The sequence below is a fragment of the Triticum urartu genome, chromosome 5 (genome assembly GCF_003073215.2).
Source record: "Triticum urartu cultivar G1812 chromosome 5, Tu2.1, whole genome shotgun sequence".
Lineage (NCBI taxonomy): Eukaryota > Viridiplantae > Streptophyta > Magnoliopsida > Poales > Poaceae > Triticum > Triticum urartu.
The window spans coordinates 480,085,564-480,101,859 of NC_053026.1; the positions used below are offsets into that span (position 1 = coordinate 480,085,564).

General features: G+C 45.3%; 1 protein-coding gene across 1 annotated transcript; it reads right to left on the minus strand.

Moving 5' to 3' along the window:
- Window positions 1-771: 771 nt before the first annotated feature.
- LOC125507195 (multiple organellar RNA editing factor 8, chloroplastic/mitochondrial-like) lies at window positions 772-12,143 on the minus strand. Its single transcript, XM_048671853.1, has 5 exons — window positions 11,788-12,143; window positions 2,005-2,102; window positions 1,851-1,905; window positions 1,043-1,170; window positions 772-878 (listed from the first exon to the last, which is right to left on the minus strand). Exons 1-5 carry the CDS (start codon window positions 12,141-12,143, stop codon window positions 772-774), a joined length of 744 nt encoding a protein of 247 aa, XP_048527810.1.
- Between the last annotated feature and the right edge of the window lie 4,153 nt (window positions 12,144-16,296).

Below are 16,296 nucleotides of genomic sequence, written 5' to 3' on the forward strand. Positions count from 1 at the left end.
TGTCATCAGTATGTTACTTGCCTGAGATTCGATCGTCGGTATCTCAATACCTAGTTCAATCTCGTTACCGGCAAGTCTCTTTACTCGTTCCGTAATACATCATCCTGCAACTAACTCATTAGTTGCAATGCTTGCAAGGCTTAAGTGATGTGCATTACCGAGAGGGCCCAGAGATACCTCTCCGACAATCGGAGTGACAAATCCTAATCTTGAAATATGCCAACCCAACAAGTACCTTCGGAGACACCTGTAGAGCACCTTTATAATCACCCAGATACGTTGTGACGTTTGGTGGCACACAAAGTGTTCCTCCGGTAAACGGGAGTTGCATAATCTCATAGTCATAGGAACATGTATAAGTCATGAAGAAAGCAATAGCAACAAACTAAACGATCAAGTGCTATGCTAACGAAATGGGTCAAGTCAATCACATCATTCTCCTAATGATGTGATCTCGTTAATCAAATGACAACTCATGTCTATGGTTAGGAAACATAACCATCTTTGATCAACGAGCTAGTCAAGTAGAGGCATACTAGTGACACTCTGTTTGTCTATGTATTCACACATGTATTATGTTTCCGGTTAATACAATTCTAGCATGAATAATAAACATTTATCATGATATAAGGAAATAAATAATAGGTTTATTATTGCCTCTAGGGCATATTTCCTTCACAAATAACAAAGTTCTAGATCGATGTGAAAGAGTGGTCGGCCCTGTATTTGTTTCAATAGAGAAATGAGAACATACCTAAGCTTGTAGTAATTCTACGTCTGAGGAGACCAGTAGGTATAGACAATATATGCATAACTTCCTGCGTACGAGGAAGCTCTTCTAGGAGTGTTCTCTATTGGTAGTGCCTCCCTGGCCGCCCCTGCCCTCATAGGCACGTGAGATCTGGGTGTAGACACATGGTAGTTACCGCCTTGGTGGCTTGGATTAAGTGTGGGGGGGCTAGTAACTTGGCGGAGCTAGCAGTCTTGCCTTGTGTGTTCTCCCTTCTCCTTTCAAAGTGGTGACGCCACTTGTAACAGTTACATGATCCATGTCGATTCATAATGTCATTGTTTCTCACCCACTCCTCATGATATTTGGGGTCGTAAGGAACAACTTTTCCATCTATAAATGGTTCACCTGAAATACAAAAAGACATACACCCAGATCTCCTTACCATATGGACATAGATGAAACCGAAAATAGTGCACAATCCTAAATCATCCAGGGGAAGAGTAAGACAATAGATTAAAACAAGTTAAAGATGCCATCTCAAGAAGTCAAGGGACTCAGAAGGCCAAAATAGAATGACAAAAAATACTTGATCTATATGCCAATACAAAAAGAGCGAGTTACGGAGATTCAACAAATCTCACTCGTTCACTATACAACGCAGACCAATGGTCTCGGTCGCTCTAATATTTAGCGTTAAACATGTTTAGCACTAAATATGTTTAGCACCCTTCTCTAATTACTATCATGCCTAATATGAACGTGAGCATTAACCAAGAAACTTTATCCTACTTAATATTAACATACAATTTATATCTTGCATAATACTAATGTGCAATACAATTAATATTGTGCCAAATATTGCACAATTACTATTATGATAAGAGCATACACAATCGGACCCCTCAATAAACCTTCCCCAAACCTCTGGGCGGATAACTCGGTCACTGCCCGATCGATCACAACAGACTAAAACAAGTTAAAGCTCCCATCTCAAGGAGTCAACAGATTAAAACAAGTTAAAGAACAGACTAGTAAATCTTTACGGTAGCCATTTCAAAATACTTCGGTGAATGATACTTAATCAGATAGGAAGCACATTGACATTACCTCCGTACACCTTTTTTTGACATCAGGGTATGAATCAGGAAGAATCCAGCGGACATTAGGCAACTCTGAATTAATGATTTAGTGGCATGAGTTTAAAACCAGAAAATTTGAAGTCACTTACATAAATAGATCGCATACAAATAATTTCATGCAATGTCCAATACCATTGAGTTTTTGGGTGATTTCCTCGGATACTAGAGCTCCAAAAGCAAAATAATGTCGAGTTGACACAGAGTAGATCTTCATCCTAGCTTCGTCTTCACTGGAACATATGACAGATTTGAGATACGTTCATACAAATATGTTATAAATAGTACATTAATTATTGAAACACATTGTATAATATTTGAGACAACCAAAACATCAAGGAGAACTCCGTCCCTGTCCTCGAAAGAATATGCTGCTATGGTCGTGAGAGACAAACAAAAATATTACAAAATGGTAAAACTGCAACAGATGTCTAATGAAATCTAATAGTAAGCATGATCCTCAAGTAAGAATCACCATCAGCATAAATGACAAAGGTGAGTCTTGAATGAACATGTATACAAAGCATCGTATAAATGACAAAATGACACAAAACAGGTAACATACATATTTTACACTTCTCCAATCCCGATCTGTCATGAGGGCATCTCCAAGGCGACCCTCGAATTGCCTCCATCCGTCCGGACCATGCTGTCCGGACCACGGAAGCCATCCAACATGGTTCTGTATCAGTCTGCGGCACGGTCCGGATGTACTTTCTCCCGCAAAACGGAGACAAATATGGGGAATTTTGCGGGAGGACGGACATCCTCATGACAAACCAAAAGTCGCCACGTACCCCACCTCTTCGTTCGGATGGCGGAAGGCTAGCAATGTTAGGTGATTAGTATTTGGGCATTTGGCGGAAGCTTTGCAAATAAAGTTGTGCATTTGGCGGAAGGTTACTTCTTGCCACATGATTAGCATTAGGGAAGGTGATTAGTATTTGGGCATTTGGAGGAAGCTTTGCAAATATATTTGGGCATTTGGCTGAAGGTTATTTCTTGCCATATTATTATCATTTGACAAGATGATTAGTTTTCTATTAAGGTTCTTTATCACACGTTGGCGAAATGGCGGAAGCTTTGTAAATAGATTTGGCCTTTTGGCGGAAGGTTTGAAAATGACCAAACCCATTTGGTGGAAGGAAGCTAGTTCAGTGGCGGAAGCAGCTAGCTTTGGCGGAAACTACACTGTCACACGGATTAATAGCCTTGTGCCAAACAAAAAGCGACTAAGCACAGTTTTTAAAAGGGAATTATGGTTATTTGGCGGTTAAAATTTAACAAAGACGGACATACATTTACGGCTATGGTTGGATGGCGGTCTTCCGTATCCTTGTCCACAAACTTATCCCCTGTCCGTGGACAGATGAGGAAGGAAATTTGCAGGTTATCGTTGGAGATGCCCTAACCCGGCCCTATGTATCAATGCAGTATGCTGATGGGCACCAAACTGGTGCTGCTACGTAAGGAAGCAAGTCACACACGGGAAAAGGGAATAGAACTTGTCTTTGGCTTTCTTCCTCCTCCGGCTATTTCCTTCCCTCGTATCAGACGAGAGTATCGCATCCTCCTCCTTGCTGCTGCTGCTTCTTCTTCTTTCTACCCCTAATTCTGTGTTCTTTCCATCGTAAACTCTTATCTCTTTACAATCTCTAGGGAGTAGTGAGAGGGGCAAATAGCTCCCATGCGACGTTGTTGGTGTGAATTGTCTCTTATGCGACGTCGTTGGTTGTAATAGCTCTCATGCGACATCTGCGTTGGAAAAAATAGCTCCCATGCGACACTTCTGCCTAATCCAAAAACACATGTTTAAAACTCGAATCAGGTGAGCGGGACCCACAGCGTGGGACCCACTAACTTATCCAACTCAACATTGGTCAGGTGAGCGGGACCCATAGCGTGGGACCCACTAACTTATCCAGGTTAGCATTGGTACAAGAGGACACCGAGCCGTGCCCCGAGGCGTGCAGCACCCGAGCCCCTCCCCCCCCCCCCCCCCCCCCCCCCCCCCATTGTTGTTGTTCTTCTCCAGCGACGACGCGCAGCAACGCCGTTCCGGGCCGCGACCTAGCAATGTCGAGCTCCGCTTCAGCCTCCCGCCGCTCATGGCCGCGCTATGGCGCAGCGCCCATGACAAGGTGCCCTGCATGCCCACGTATCGCACCCCTGAAGCGGCTAGTCACAACGACCGACAAGAATGGCAACCTTGGGCGGGAATTCGTGAAATGCGAGAGCAAACCAGAGCAGGGAAAGGTGAGATTTTACTTCTCAATATGCCAATTTTGGTTTTTGTCTCCCAATTTCATGTTTGCCCAATTTTTCCCCATTTTTCATCGGATTTGGGATTTAGGGTTCATCTTTCCAATTTCAGAAATTGAAGCAATGCACCCATTTTGAGTGGCTAGATGAGTACATAGAGCGGATTCAACTGGAGGGTGCATCAGGGGAGCTCGATTTACCGTTGGAGGCGGAGAAGTTGGGCAAGTTTGGATTGGGCGCGTCTGGATCTGGGGCCCGTGGATCTGCCCATTCCATTGGGGCTACTGTGGGGGATGCAGTAGTGACGGCAGAGCTAAAGAAGTTGAACAAGCAGATGAAGAAACTCATCAAATTGCAGAAGCAGGGCAATTTGATGGGGCTGATGGCCGGACTTTTTTATGTTTGTGTAATTGCTCTCGCATTTGTTTATGTGATGATAATTAGTCGTAAGTGAATAGATTGGGCATCATTTGTAATCGTAATGATATGTATATTTGAATAAAAGTGTTGCGTTGTACGAATTCAGCATGTCCTCTCCACTCTGTTTCGGCTCCGTTTTTTTTAGTTCTTCAGTTCATCATCAGTTTCAGTTTCAGTGATAGAGGGAGAAAAGGAAAAAAAGGTTCGTCCAAAGTTGCCCGAAAAGGCCAGGCCCAATAGAAGTTAGGCAGGGCCGAATGGAACATATCCAGGCCCATTGATAAAAGAAGTGTAGCTAGTGCAAAAAAAGTGCACACGGTCATTGACATCGATATATCTTTTCGGCTTTAGGTTATTTCACAAATTTTAAGTTTCCTGCAGTCACCTTTTTTGAGATAACTCATCTGATAATTATTTGAGCTATTTTTATGCATAAGCTATCGTTTCCAATGGTAGGGTCCCGTGTTGTTTCGGCTAAAACAAAAGGTTGGTTCTGGTTAGCAGTCTAACTTGCAGTCTTTGTGAACCAAAAAAGTTGCAATTGTTTGGTTCTAGTTTATTTCAACCAAGCACCATTTTTTAATTATTTTTTTTGACTTGTGCTATGGTGTTTTCAAAGTTTTTACTCGTGTGTTTCAAACGAAAAAGGTTGTGCCTCTCTCAAAAAAGAAGACATCTAGTGTGCCCCTAGTAGCATCTCCTTACAACATAGAGGGGCATCCCCTTACAACATATAGTGCATAAAACATAAAAGGAAGATAATTAACTAGACACGTGCTAACAACAACTTATATGATTGGATCATGTTTTAGTGCATTTTTAGTACACATGGCCACATAAATAAAATGCAATGGAGAAACTTTAGGACCAAAAAAACATATAGATAGATAGAGGGGCATCGGGTACCCTAGTAGCATAGATAGATAGAACATATAGAGGGGCATCCCCCCCACTACATATAGTTCATAAAACATGAAAGGAAAATAATTAAAACTAGATAGATAGAAGACACAGGCACACACGCCCGAACCAACACAAACACAAACTAGATAGATAGAAGACTCGCACTTGAACAACTCCTTGGCCCCTCCTCCTTGGGCCCCTCTTCCTTAGCCGGCGCCCCTCACTCGTTGTTCTCCGGCATCTGGTAGGGGAGGGTGTGCATGCCGTTGGGGTGAGGGAAGATGTGGTGGAAGTTGGTGAAGATGTTGTAGGTCGTGAACGCGATAAACTCGCATCCACACCAGAACACCTCGCCGAGGAGGTGGTGAGCATCGTAGGGGTTGGTGAAGGTGACGTAGAGGCCGATGACGAAGCCGTTGGCATTGCCATCATACTGCTCGTGGAGGTGGAACATGGGCGGAGTGCCCAGAGGGAGGTGGCGGTAGCCGGCTTGGAGGAAGAAGCGAGTCAACTCTCTAGGGCCCCTCCACCTTGAGATGGCCCACACCCTCAGGCTATTCTCGACGATGACTCCGGCCGGGTACTGCCTCTCCGGCACGGTGCGGGGGCGACGGTAGGTAGGGCCATTGAACTTCATGGTGGCTCGAGTGGTGGATTTGGCTCGAAAAGAAGAAGGGGAGGAGGCTTGAGAGATGAGTGTGAGAGGATGAGGAAATGGTGCCCTTTTATAGCCGCGTTGCAGCCGTGGTCAATGTGTACACAGTGCCTTCTCGATCGTTTTCTCTTCTCCGTTCGCACTGGCATAAGTAATTGCGGGCATTAATTCAAAAAACGGCGGGCAGAGCATCCAAAGAGGCACAGGCCCGTTCATCCGCGCGTGACACTGAAAAAGGAGCTGCACCACCGACACGTCCGTCTCGTTCAAGCATGCATTTGTTAAAATAGCTTAGATGCGACGTACCTATACGCTGCGCCCCTGCCATGCTTTACTGCGTCGATGCGTGCATGCAAGCCCGCATGCAAATGGCTAGGCTGTGTCACACTAGCACAAAATAGCTCGGCTGCGACGTTGCATGGCATGCATGGGACAGGGATGGCCCACATGTCATTGACCCTCTCACATGCAGCCCCCCCTCTCGACGGCCGTGCGCACGCACGCCAGGCTCTGCCGGGCCCGATCCGCTCGGCCCAACAGTCACTTAGATGCTCCCCCGCTCAACGTTATCTGTTCGTCAGAGAGAAAAAACGGTGGCCAATCAGATTGGAGAATCAGGGCTCCCACGGATCGCTCCGACGGTCGTAGTTTAGCGTTAGGGTTAGATCGACGGTGGACGTTTGGCGCTAGGGTTACATGGGTTTTGGAGGCAGTCAACGGGGTTTTGAAAGGTTTGACCAAACATTCAAATGTGTATAACTAATTCAAAAAAATCTAAAAAATGAAAAACCTGCGCATATAGCCTTTTTATGTTACATAGTTATGATATAAAATGATAAACTTGATCTAATGATCTTTGCATGAAAAAACCTTCACAAATTGGACTATCTCGACTGAGGTTGCATAGAGTTCAAAGGAGTGAGAAGAGGGTTTGAGGTTTTGAAAATGCAAAAAAAATCAAAAACATCACCTTAGCTTCATTTTAGAGTGACTAAGGAGGATCTGAAGTTATTTTTGCATTTTAAATTTTTAAACTTGTTTTATTGCTGACTTTGTATTAAAGGGTGTTTTTTCAAAAATAAATTAAATAATATGAATACTTATTCAAAAAAAGGTGAGACTTCGTATTGATCCTATATAGGTATAATATAAGCTAAGAAAATCTTTTTTGGGTGATTTTAAGAAGGTCAAAAAAAACTTGCTTAGAAATGGGGCCGTTTTCCTTACTTTGGAGCCTGTTTGGACAACATTTTCAGTGACTATGAGTTGGACTTCACAAAAAGGGTTGGATTTATGAACTAAAGTGCATAGTAGTACATAAAACGATGCAACATCACAGAACAAACAAATGAACTCAAAAAATATTGGAGATAGGTTCAAATTTGAATGTCGGTTCAAATTTGAATTTTATTTCAAGTCAAATCAACATCATAGCACATAAGTTTTCACATGAAAGAACATAAGTTTTCACATCAAATGACAATAAACTTAAGTTTTCACATCAAATTTGAATGATTTCGACTCTATTTCTTTTGCTTCTTTCTACCACTCGATTTCTTCTCCTTTTTCCACTGTTTGGTTCCACGGCGCATAGTTTGTTGATGCTGATGCTCTTGCTTTTTGGCCCCTTGGTTTTCTTGCCAACTCCACTAGGCCCCCTCAACTTTTGCACCTGACCATGTCCCACTTCTTCAGTTTGCACTTCTGCAGATTGAGTAGATGGCACACATTGTTCAACTACTTCAGTTTGCAACTCAACACTTGGCAGCACAACCTCCAAACATGGCAACACAGTTGTCAAAGCAGTCGCATGGCAGCACAACAGTTGCTTCATCTGCAACAGTTTTAGATTGCCCTAGCGCCTGCAAAACAGATTCAGTATGCATCACATAGTCCAAAACAGAAACACTTAGCTCATGTTCAGCAGTAACAGTTTCAGTTAGCTCCATATCTTTGTCACCAAACATTATCTGCTTAGTGCTCTTCCTTCTAAAGCCATTGAGTCTTGCTTTTTTCACTGGCCAGCATTGTTTAACAACAAGAGGTGGGGCTTTTTCTGCATGCTTCCTCCTAAAAAATAAAGCATTTGACTTGGTTAGATACTAGAACAAGTAGCAAAATCAAAAACTTGCAAAAACAGTAACATAAACATACTTTGGCCTCTGAGGAGTGTAGATGCACTTGGATGAACCAATTCTGTGCCCAAGTACCTCACACAACTTGCACCTATTTTTGTTACCTTTTTTAGCCCTTTTGGGCTTATCATTCTTTTCCTTTTCCTTTTTTCCCTTCTTACTACAACCACCTTTCTCAAACCAAGCTTTGAATCTGCTCTGTTTAGGCCTCCCAGCCTTTCTTCTAGTGACAGGGGGACACAAGGTAAATTATATTTCCACCTCAGGCCACTGAGATTGGTCAGTCAGTGCAGGAATTGGACTTGCATATGCAGCTTTGAATTTTTGTACTAAATAATACTCATGCAAATATGGGTGCATATTTAACCTGGGTTTAGATGCCAAAAAAAGTATGGAATGCTCACATGGTTTTCCAGTGTGTTGCCACTCTTGGCAAGTGCACTCATGCAACTCAGTATTTACCACATGCCTCTTGCCACTCTTTGTATCTCTAACTTCAGCACCCCACAAGGAAGATTTCTCAACAGATAGATGTGAAAGATTTCTACTCATGTTGACCACCTGTTGTACCACTGCTGGAAGCTTGTCCCCTTCCAAAATATTAGCAATTTTTCCTCTCAACTCCCACAAATGCATGATCATGATCCTTATTTGGTCCACCATGTCATGCACAGGCAAGTCTTTCAAATCCTTCACTTTGTTGTTAAAACTTTCTGCCAAGTTGTTATTGATATGATCACATTTTATGGCAGTATTAAAACCTGATCTATACCACAACAGAGAATGGTGGGTGTTCAATCATGAAGCAAATTCATTATCACTACATGATGCCAATATCTTACCAAGGTGATAGGAATATGTCTGTCTGGTGTAGGATCTTGATGCTGGCCACATGCGCCCAAATTCATCTCCTCTGAATTTTTTTATCAGATTCATCCACATATATCCAAAGCACTCCCTCTGCTCAGCATGGGGGAAAACATTTTTTACTGCATTTTCCAACCCTTTACATGCATCTGTGTGGATGGCCAAAGGAGAAACTGGCCCTATGCATCTTTTCAGTTGCATCATGAACCATATCCATGATGCCTCTGTCTCTGATTGAAACATTCCTATTGCAATTGGGAACATCCAGTTGTGTCCATCTAGAGCATTGCATGCAGCCAACTGACCATTCCACTTTCTAGTCAAAAAAGATGAGTCTATGCTCAAATATGGACAACAACCTGCTTTGAATCCATCTATGCAAGGCTTCAAACACATAAAAAAACTTGCTGACCTTGCCATCCTCTGTTACCTCTGTATCTATCTCCACCACACTCCCAGGTGACCTCTTCTCCACCTCTGCTTTAAAACTATACAACATCCTAAATGTATTTGCCCCGTCACCATACAATGATTTCATGGCCCTTTGTTTTGCTTTCCACACTGTGGTATATTGCAGCTAGATGGGGTACAGCTTCTCCAAGTCAACTTTAAGCCTCTTTGCAGTAGTGTTTGGAGTCTTGGCTAAAATAGGAGTAATCTTCTCTATAACCCAAAGCTGTGATGTCATCTTTGAAACTCTCTGTGAAGTGGTCATACATGTATGCTGGTGTGGTATTTGATTTACCCTTATTGTACTTCCATCAGGTTGTAGTCTGGCAGACAAGTACCATTTGCAAGGATTGCCACCACCATCATAACCTTTGCACCGAGCATAAAATTTCTTTCGATCAGTCCACATAGTCTTGGCATCAAACTCTTTTTTCACTGCATAGGTCCTGAAAGACATCCTAAACTCCTTCATGCTTAGCCACAACTTTCCCACCTCAATAACTGGGTTCTCTTTATCATACAAACAAACCAGCTCATTATCATCTACATCATCCACATCATCTGCAGCCTCTCTCATCAGTTGTTCTTCATCCTCATTTGCATTTCTAGGGCCTGTTTTACCTTCAGCAGGCAAAGAACTGTCATCCTTCTCCTTATCTTTATCATCAACTTGAATGCCAAACATTTCGGCCATATCAATGTCAGATATTGGTGTAATGACCAAATCTGTTTTTTCATTCAACTCTACTACATTCCAGTCAACAACAATCTTCCTAGCACCATGGGTTCCCTCCTCTCCATCTGCATCAATCCCTATATCTTCAGCTACTACATTCGGTTCAGTTAACAATGCCAACATCTTCTTTTGTGAAACCCACTCATCATCTTCCATCTGTGCAGCCATCTTTGATGGCACATAACCAACTCTGGAATGAGTTTGCAGATCAATTAGCTTTGCATAAAATGTTACTTGTTTGCTTGCCCACCCTTCTTGCTGATCAATTTCAGCAACCATGGATTCTCCATCTTCAATTCTCACATATTCACCATTATAGTTATCGAAACGTTGCAGAGATACCTCTTGTTCTGGACCCCAAACAATACTCTCCCCAATTCTCTCCACCAAATTGCCCACGGCCTTCTCCTTCATGCTCTCCAATTCCTGGGGATCAACATCTGCAAATTCGACATCCAACCTCACGGTGGTATCTCTATCAATGTCTTGGACACTACCATCACTGAGCTTGGCTTTACAGGGAAAAAATTCCACTATAATTGCGAATGTGGTGGCAGAACCTGAACCTCCCCTGTTTTGTCAATGGCAGACAGCGGCGGCAGTCACTACCAAATCGAGTTCGATTCTAAATCGCCAAGAAAAGAGGGTGGCATTACCGATTTGAAGCACTGTCTCCTCGCTCCATCTCATCCAGTCCTCGCTCCATCTCCTATCCAATCGAGATTCTAAAACGCCAAGAAACAGGGGCAGCATGAGGCCATAGATGTATCCAAAATTCAGTGGAATGGGAGTAGTGTTTGGAAAATACTCACTAGCAATAGCCGCTGCAGAGAAAGGCGCTCCGCCACCGGGCCGCGGAGAAGAAACAACCCCCGGATCCAATGGAGCCCGATTCTAAATCGCCAAGAAACAGAGGGCAGCATGAGGCCACAGATCCCCCAAAATTCTGGGGAGTGGGACTAGGGTTTCGGGCTCATCTCGCAATAGCTCTACTGCTGCCGAGAAATGCGCTCCACCACCGCGGAGAAGAAACCGCTGCCGCCGCGGAGAAGAAACCGCTGCTGGAGAAGATGCTTACGGCGGCGCCGCTCGCCCAGTCCAGCACGGGCCCGTCCAACACGGGCGAGTTGAGCACGGTCACACAGTCACCGGTCGAGTCGTGGACGGTTGACTCTTGACTACGTGGCCATAGGTGGACCCCACCAATCAGAGCACATAACCCCAGTGTCCTAACCAAACCTCAGCCTAACTAACAGCCAACTAGCCGCGTAAATGGTGTGTCGCATGGGAGCTATTTTTTCCAACGCAGATGTTGCATGAGAGCTATTACAGCCAACGACGTCGCATGAGAGACAATTCACACCAACGACGTTGCATGGGAGCTATTTGCCCGTAGTGAGAGCTATATCCCGTACCCATGTACTATGTTGAGAGAAGTAGGTTCGTAACATGATCCAGAACCCATCAAGGGTGAGGGGGGCATACCATACCTTCCGATGACCTGAGCGAGGGTCTTGATGTAGCCAGCGATGATCTCGTCGTGGGGTACGTCAGGGTTGGCCTTGTCGCCTGGGGGCGCCACCATCTGGATCTGCCAGTGCTCGAAGTCGCACCCGTCGTCGAGGGGGGTCCTGATTTCCGCGGGGGAGCAGATGCTGCGGTTCGGGGACGGATTAGCAGGTTGCATCGCGAATCTCCTGGTCGCCGCCCCGGGCGCCAGGGCCGGGGACGGGACCAGAACGGCCGGGAGGACACTCCCCGCGGCCGCGAGCAGGAAGAGGAAGCGGGAGGCGGCGGCGGGGAGGGGCGAGAGCCTAGAGAGGAGCGCGCGTGTGGCCGACGCCATGGTGGAAAACCCTAGAGGGGAATGGGTTGGAGACTGGCGAAGGGGTTTAAGGGTCTAGGTAGAGCGTGCGCGATTTATAGAGGATTAGAGGGTGCACCCCTTCTGGACCCTTTCCATTAGTGATGATGACTGAACATGTGGAGTTTATTTTTTGTTCTACTTCAGTTTTGGGAATATATATGCTGCGAGAACATACGATGGTGATCTCACAGGAGAAAGAAAAGAAGAACCAGGAGTGATGGAAGAGAGACACTTGATTCCTTGTTGATTTCGGGTCTACCGGTGCCGGCACTTCATTTTTCAGTAATGTTCTGTTACAGCTTCCATTGGAACTCTCATAATTGTGCTCAATCATGTTTTCTTAAATAGGGGAAGTTACTTCAGGATGTCAATTCGGACGAAACAACCGATTGACAGCCCAAGAAGTATGGAGTGAACTGAGTGAATTGCAGAAAACCACCACATTGACGCCTAGGTTTGCAGAAAACTGCAAACACTGGTTTACGAATTTTTGACAAAAATCACTGATTATTCTCAGCCTAATTTTTTGCAAAAAAACACTAACCGGTCGCTTTGGGCATTTTAACCTCGATTATGACATGTGGGGCCCGCATTTGATGACATGGCGTAACGGCTCGTGTTAGACGGCGTTTGGTCTAATATTACAAACTAGTCCCTAAAATTTTACATAGAGACCCCTCAATCATAAAACAAAAACGCAATTAGCCCCACCCACATGCACAGAACCTGCATCACGGCGCCCATGGCTCTCGTCGCCGGCTTGGGGTGGAGGATGGACCTTGCCGGCGTCTAGGTCGAGCACCACGCTGGGCGATGAGAACTGCGTCTCCCCGAGCGCCGCGACCTGCTGGAGGCGAAGGCAAGCAGGTCGCCGGCGACAAACAGGTCCGCGCGTCGGTCATTGCACTCTCGTCGTCCTTGCTCGAGCACCACGGCTGCACCGGCTCGGAAGAGGCCGGCGACGGCCTTGCGGTTGGACGCCAACCGGCTCGAGCATGCTCTCAACACACTGCGACGCCGCGCCGCTTTTACTCTCGGTAACGGCGGAGGATGTGGCTGGACCAGCGTGGCATTCCGTCCTCCGTCCCGACGACCACGATGGCGAGGATGTGCGGCGTGCAGCTCACGGTGGCGCGCACGGCTCACACTGGAAAGGGCACCAGCGGTGGGGACAATGTTTCTTCGCGGCGGGGGGGCAAGGTGGTTCTTCATGGCTCACACTGGACGGGGCACTGGCAGCGTTCTTTGCGGCGGCTGAGGCTCAGGGCCCTCAAGACCAGCAAGCACCCCGGGCTGGTTCCACGAGCAGGGAGTCGACCAGGAGTACGAGAGAGGTAGGAAGGAGCTCCGGCCAAGGAACTAGCGGGAGGAGGAGAGGGCGTGGTGTGTTGGAGAGCCAGATCCCGATCTGGATCGGGGAGGAAGAGAGGTGTTTTTTCAGAAAGGGGAGGACTTTTTGACAAAAAGACCCGTTTAATGCCATTTAAAATGAACCGTTATGCCACGTGAGCACAAAGTGGGTTCTATCTATCATAATCATCATTAAAATGGACAAAACCGTCAACTAGCACTAGTAGAAAAAGGGTCAAATGTGAAGCACATTAGTGCCGGTTTGAATTTGAGCCAGCACTAATGTGTCCATTAGTGTCGGTTCCAACGGCTAGGCGGGCGGACATCATTAGTACCGGTCCGTGGCAAACCTTTAGCACCGGTTCGTGCCACGAACCGGTACTAAAGTGAGTGGTGGCAGGATGTTGTCAGTCCGGGGCCCCTCCAGCACCTTTAGTACCAGGTCGTATCACGAACCGGTACTAAAGGTCGTCCTACATAGACCCTTCGTCCACCCGAGCTCGCTCTGTTCTTCCCCTTTACCCTCTCCTCTCTGTTCTTTTCCCTCTTCCTCTCAAGCTCATCACACATTTTGCCCAAAATTTGTCAAGATTTGAAGGGGCCCATCCATTCAAATGATCACAAAGGTTAGCAACTTTGTCCTTTCATCTCTCATTGCTAGATTAGCTCGTGCAATGCTTTATATAGTGATTGATTTTTGAGTTTAGTAATTTGGGAGGAATTATATATATGTGCTAGTATTTGATTTATATGCAATTTGAGGTCAAAAATAACACTTAGTTTGCATATGTAGGTGTGGTTTACTTAGTGCCTTCTAAATCTCCGTCGTAACCACCGTCGATCACCCGCAACGTCCCGTCGCCGGCACCACCTTGTGGTGAGCCTCTTGTTCATGAAGTTTTATATAAAAAATTGATGTTTGTGTGATTTGGATATATAGTTACTCGTATAATTATCTTACCCATACGTTGTTTGTTATACATAGTGCCATGGTTTTGATATCCGTCCCCGTCGGCCCTCGTCCGGGTTATGATTCGGATGTGGTATATTCTCTTTTAGAACTATTCATTGCATTTCGTGTTTATGACAAATTATGCCCATCAAGTTGACATAGATATTTGTATGTAGGAGGTAGTTGAACCGGAAATTCCAACCGACCCTATTGTCGAGAGGTTAAATTTAGTTGAAAGAGAAAACGAGGATTTGAAGGAAAAATTGAAAAGAATTAAGGGGGAGAAGATGGAATTGGAGTTGCATGTTGCCGATGTCGTCGATGATCACAAGATTAAGATGGAGAAAATGCGCTTGAATATTAGAAAGATTAGAAAATATGACATTCATAGTGAGGCTTGGTATCATTTATGCTGTTGGATCAATTGTTATCTTAGTTGCGATCTTGATCGCATTTGTTGTTGCATTTAAATTCTTTAGCTAGAGAGTTATTTGTTTGTTGCATTTAAGTGTTGTATGATCTTTATGTATGAACTTTATGTATTGTATTAATTTGGTGTTTTCGGTGCTGTGTATTGAAGATGAGCCGGCAATGGACGTACGATGACCGATGCTCTCCTGAGTTCATTAATGGCGTGCGTACTTTTCTGCTTGCGGCTGAGGCAAACAAGCGGGTGGATGGTTTTATGCCTTGTCAATGTGCTGGTTGTAAGAATGGTCACAATTACTCTACGTCAAGAACCATTCACGTCCACCTGTTTGAGTCCGGTTTCATGCCCCACTATAATGTTTGGACCAAGCATGGAGAAAGAGGGGTTATGATGGAAGACAATGAAGAAGAAGAGGACGACGGCAGCTATCCTGGCCATGGGTTCCCTGAATACGATGATACAACAATGAGGGAAGAAGCTGAGCCGGTAATGCGGGAAGAAGCTGAGCCGGCAATGCGGGAAGAAGCTGCAAAAGAGGCATCGGATGAGCCCATTGATGATCTAGGTCGGGCCATTGCCGATGCAAAGAGAAACTGCGCAAGTGATTTGGAGAAGAAGAAGTTCCAATGCATGTTAGAGGATCACAAAAAATTGTTGTACCTGAATTGCGTAGGTGACAAGAAAAAGCTGGGCACCACACTGGAATTGCTACAATGGAAGGCAGAGAATGGTGTATCTGACAAGGGATTTGGAAAGTTGCTGGTAATGATAAATAATATGCTTCCAAAGGACAACGAATTACCCGCGAGTACGTACGAAGCAAAGAAGGCTGTCTGCCCTCTAGGGTTAGAGGTGCAGAAGATACATGCATGCCCTAATGATTGCATCCTCTACCGCGGTGAGTACAAGGATTTGAACGCTTGTCCGGTATGCATTGCATTGCGCTATAAGATCAGCCGCGATGACCCTGGTGATGTCGAGGGCGAGCGCCCCAGGAAGAAGATTCCTGCCAAGGTGATGTGGTATGCTCCTATAATACCACGGTTGAAACGTTTGTTCCAAAACAAAGAGCATGCCAAGGCGATGCGATGGCGCAGAGAAGACCATAAGAAAGACGGAAAGTTGAGAGTACCCGCTGATGGGTCGCGGTGGAGAAAAATCGAAAGAAAGTATGGGAAGGAGTTTGCAGATGACGCAAGGAACGTATGGTTTGGTCTAAGCGCAGATGGCATTAATCCTTTTGGGGAGCAGAGCAGCAACCATAGCACCTGGCCTGTGACTCTATGTTTGTATAACCTTCCTCCTTGGTTGTGCATGAAGCGGAAGTTCATTATGATGCCAGTGCTCATCCAAGGCCCTAAGCAACCCGGCAACGACATTGATGTGTACCTAATGCCATT

Bases quoted from the DNA above. Each gene is read 5' to 3' on its own strand.
- LOC125507195 (XM_048671853.1), bottom strand. From the start codon at position 12,143: ATGGCGTCGGCCACACGCGCGCTCCTCTCTAGGCTCTCGCCCCTCCCC. The intron at 1,906-2,004 runs GTATTGGACATT...TCATTAATTCAG, and splicing joins AATCACCCAAAAACTCAATG to AGTTGCCTAATGTCCGCTGG. The intron at 879-1,042 runs GTAACTGTTACA...CTATGAGGGCAG, and splicing joins TATGAATCGACATGGATCAT to GGGCGGCCAGGGAGGCACTA.